Below are 4555 nucleotides of genomic sequence, written 5' to 3'. Positions count from 1 at the left end.
CAAACCACTCTGGGATTCAGTGTCCACCCTGCCCCAGCTTGGTTGGTGGGACTAAAGGGAGCCGAGCTGTGCAGGAGTCACCTCCTGGGGGGTTGGTGTTCCAGATATGTGGCCATACAAAGTGACTTGTTTTTATGGGTGTTTTTCCCTTGTCCCTTTTGCAGGAAGATCAGGGGATTTACCACAGTAAAGTCCGGGACATGATCAGCGACAACCAGTATCGCCTCCTCGTCAGCATCAACGACCTGCGGCGGAAGAATGAGAAGAGGGCCAGCCGGTTGGTGTCGGGGGGGTGGGCATTTGCCTTTGGCACTGTGCCCGAGGTGGGATTTCAGAGGTCCAGCCCTGGTTTTGTAGGTCCTTTGTGACAAGGAAGGGGCAAACCTTGTCCTGTGCAGGTGGACCTGCTCTCTCCCCCCGTGACACCCACCCTTGGTAACCCTCAATTTAGTACAAACCTTTTGCATCAAACTGGGGTTTGATAGTATGATATCAGTACTCTCCTTTTTTAGAATGCTTGGGGATATTTTGGACTAGGATTGCCAGCCTGCTCAGGGACATGTGAGGTTTTTGAGTTGTGGTTGGGTTTGTTCAGCTCCTGGCTCTTGGTGGCAGCGGATGTGGCACAGAACTAGGATGGGCTTTGAGTTTGTTTGCCTCTTACTCCCAGTTAAACTGTCGGAGCACATGGAGGCATGGGTAAGCATTGAGAGTGGCAGAGGAGCTGCCGATCGGTCTGCATCCTCATCTACCTCTGTTGCAGGCTCCTGAACAACGCCTTTGAAGAGCTGATCGCTTTCCAGCGTGCCCTGAAAGATTTTGTCGCCTCCGTTGATGCCACCTACGCCAAGCAGTACGAGGACTTCTACATCGGATTGGAGGGCAGCTTTGGCTCCAAGCACGTGTCGCCACGGACGCTGACGGCCTGTTTCCTCAGCTGCATTGTCTGTGTGGAGGGCATCGTGACGAAATGTGAGCCTGGGGGAAGAGCTCTGGGGGGTGGGATCCAGGTGTTTGCTGCGGAGAGGCTGGGGTCTGCCAGTAGCCATGGTACGTTCTGTCAACCTGGGTGAAGGGAACGGGGCTTGGCAGAAGGTTTTGAGTGTTTGGATCGTCTCTGAGTTCAGCAAATCATGGTTGTGCTGACTGACAGCAGGTTGTGTCCCAAGTGCAGTTTAGCACTGGAGACCCTGTTGGGTACTGTCTCCTGACAGAAGGGTGGGACATCCCTGCCCCTAATTCCTCTTTCTTCCAACCCTAGGTTCTCTGGTTCGTCCGAAGATCGTCCGGAGCGTCCATTATTGCCCAGCTACCAAGAAGACTATTGAGCGCCGATACACGGACATGACCTCCCTGGATGCTTTCCCATCCAGCTCCGTTTATCCTACGAAGGTGAGGTTAATTGGCCTTGTGGGAAGCTTCACCACGTTTCTGTGGGGAGAACGTGCCAGCTTCAAGCCCGGGACTAAATTCCTGTGCGTCCCTTCTCCCTCTGCGAACATGGAGTAGAAAGAAGACACGTTACGCGTGTGAAAGTGCCAGAGAGCTACTAGGAACATTTAAAGAAAGTCTCTGTTGGACACTAGGCCACCAGACCCGCTAGTTCAGATCATAGAATGGTTTGGGTTGGAAGGGACGTTAAAGATCACCTAGTTCCAACCCCCCTGCCATGGACAGGGACACCTTCCACTAGACCAGGTTGCTCCAAGCCTCATCCAGCCTGGCCTTGGACACTTCCAGGGATGGGGCATCCACAGCTTCTCTGGGCAACGTGTCCCAGTGCCTCACTCCAGCTCCAGGTGCTAGTTATGGTCTTGGTTTTGCTGTAGCATGGTTTCCTGTGGGGGTATCAGTCAGTTTTATGGCTCCTGGGTCAGCGTCGGCACGCCTGTGCTGTCCTGGAGGGTGTATGCACCCTTGGGTAGGGGGTTTGCCCTGTATTTCGGAACAGAGGCAGGCTGACCTGAGCTTTGTCCCTGTTGCACAGTGCCTGCTGCATGGGTGGCATGTCGCCACTGTCTGCAGTAGGGACAGGGTTTGAAGAGACCTAACGTACCAGCAGTCATGGGTGTTGTCAGCTTTAGACTTGGGGGGGCTGCAGAGCTGGTGAACCCCAGCCTCTGGCAGTCCTGGAGGAGTGACCCTTTCCAGCAGTTTTGTGTATGTTGGGTGATGCAGCCTGTCTTCCTGCTGCTCAGCAGACGCGCCCCTTCTCTCTGTGTCCCTGAAAAACAGTGCTAGTCTTTTTATTGGGGTTCCTCCTCTAGGATGAAGAGAATAATCCCCTGGAGACAGAGTTTGGCCTCTCGGTCTACAAGGACCATCAGACCATCACCATCCAGGAGATGCCTGAGAAAGCACCGGCAGGGCAGCTGCCACGCTCGGTGGATGTCGTTCTGGACGATGACCTGGTGGACAAGGTGAAGCCTGGGGATCGCATCCAGGTGGTGGGGACATACCGCTGCCTGCCAGGAAAGAAAGGGGGTTACACTTCAGGGACTTTCAGGTGAGCTGCCTGTTGTCTCGACTTCAGTCCTCCCACCCTTTTCAGTCAGGTCACTTCTCTGGAAGAGGAGATCTAGGGCAGGCACGTGGCCGTCACAGGGCTGGGTCAAACATTGGCTTAAATCACTTGGGAAGTGGTTTGCACCTTGCTGCTTAGCATTAGTATGTAGCTATGAGCTCCAGCTGTGCACAGAGGAGGTTCGGTGCTCTTAAAGATGCTCCGCTGATGGCCCAGGAAGCTACAGTTCTTGAAGCTTTCCAGCCTCCTCCAGGACTTCCTAGAGGAAATGATAACCCTGTGGAAGCTTCTGCAGTGTTGTTGCTGTGAACCATGGGCTCTGGGGTTTACAGACCTGATCATGGCTGTATCCCTTCTCCAGGACTATCCTCATTGCCTGCCACGTGAAGCAGATGAGCAAAGACATCCGGCCTCTCTACTCTGCTGCTGATGTGGCCAAGATCAAGAGGTTCAGCAAGAGTCACTCCAAGGTATTTCAGTCTTGCATATAGAAGGCCGGCTTGTGTCAGAGCATGAGGTTTCAGATAGAACAGCTTTAAGGCTAGGCCTGTGGCTGAAGAGGTGTCTTGTTGGATTCCAAGTAACTTTTCAACCCTCTTGGCAATGTTGCTGGATTTTCCACTCACTTTCTTTGTATTTTCTGCTTAGGCTTTGATCAGTTCCTGGGTTTTTTTTTTGTTGCTGTTTCTGTACTGCTGGCAGAGCATCCTTCCTGCCTGCTGGCAGCTCTGCTGTGCGTAGCTGTCGAGACGGAGGTCTGTCTATGTTGTGTGTGTCCTTACCCTGCCAGCTGGTTAACAAGGAATTTTCTCTGCAGCAGAAACACCTCCTCTTCATGCCCAAAACCCAGATGAAATAAGGAGGTCTGCCCCAGACTGGTCTTATGCTCAAATCTTTGCTTCATAGCGTGGTGAGGAGAAAGCCTTGCTCTCGCAGGGCTTGCTGCGTCCCGTGCTTGCTTGGGTGACAGTGACAGTCAGGATGGTCTATGGTTCAGAGCTCCACTGAAAGACAATTCTGGCAAACTGTCTTCTCCTTTCTAAATAAGTGTGGCTCCTTTTTTGTGCTGAAATGGACTTACGGAGTATTGCTTCTTGTTCTTATTGACTGCAGTCTGTCTGATGGGCTGTGCTTTGCCTCTTCTGCCCTAGGATATCTTTGACCAGCTGGCAAGATCCCTGGCTCCCAGCATCCATGGACACGAGTACATCAAGAAGGCCATTCTCTGCATGCTGCTTGGAGGGGTGGAGAAGGTCCTGGAGAATGGGAGCCGCATCCGAGGAGACATCAACATCTTGCTGATAGGTGCGGGAATGCTAGGCAGCGGCATGCTTGGGTGGTGTTGTCAGGGAGGGTAAGATGAAGGAGCATGCTTCTGGAATTCCATTTCATAGAGTAGTTGAGGTTAGACAGGATCTCCGGAGGCATCTGGTCTGAGCACGTGCACAAACTGGACAAAGTATCTTTTTTGCTGTGGGATTTGACCAGTTGGTTTTGAACAATTCTTTTTACAAGGGCAGGGAGTCACAGGACAAGGGGTAACGGGTTTAAACGGAAAGACGGAGATTGAGATTGGGTATTAAGAAGAAATTATTCCCAGAGAGGGTGGTGAAGCCCAGGAACAGGTTGCCCAGAGAAGCTGTGGATGCCTATCCCTGGGCGTGTTCAAGGCCAGGCTGGATGAGGCTTGGAGCAACCTGGTCTAGTGGAAGGTGTCCCTGCCCATGGCAGGGGGTTGGAACTGGATGAACTTTAAGGTCCCTTCCAACCCTAACCATTCTATGATCTCCAGGGATGGGATCCTACAACCTCTGTGCACCACTATCCCAGTGTTTGATCACCCTCAAGGAGGTGTGGGGGTTTTTTTACCATCCAATTGAGATTTCCTGTGTTCCAAGTTGTCCTCATTGCTTCTATTCCGATCACCACGCACCCTCAACTCTAGCTCAGTCTTCTCTATTTCCTCCCATTGCATCACTGAGGAAGGTGGGAAGTTCTTCTGATCACCTTGTTTTCCAAAGGCTGAACAAA

At 52.3% G+C, this 4555-nt stretch overlaps 1 protein-coding gene across 1 annotated transcript; it reads left to right on the top strand.

Annotated features, from left to right (window-relative positions):
- Positions 1-164: 164 nt before the first annotated feature.
- On the top strand, positions 165-3829 carry LOC104510948 (DNA replication licensing factor MCM3; the record flags this gene model as incomplete). Its single annotated transcript, XM_010153369.1, has 6 exons — positions 165-277; positions 764-972; positions 1262-1392; positions 2268-2506; positions 2886-2994; positions 3676-3829. Coding segments are annotated over 6 exons (955 nt in total), but the record flags the coding sequence as incomplete, so codon positions are not given.
- Between the last annotated feature and the right edge of the window lie 726 nt (positions 3830-4555).

Source organism: Eurypyga helias, unplaced genomic scaffold, assembly GCF_000690775.1.
Source record: "Eurypyga helias isolate BGI_N326 unplaced genomic scaffold, ASM69077v1 scaffold45556, whole genome shotgun sequence".
In the NCBI taxonomy this organism is placed as follows: Eukaryota; Metazoa; Chordata; class Aves; order Eurypygiformes; family Eurypygidae; genus Eurypyga; species Eurypyga helias.
This window is presented reverse-complemented; position numbering and strand designations above follow the sequence as displayed.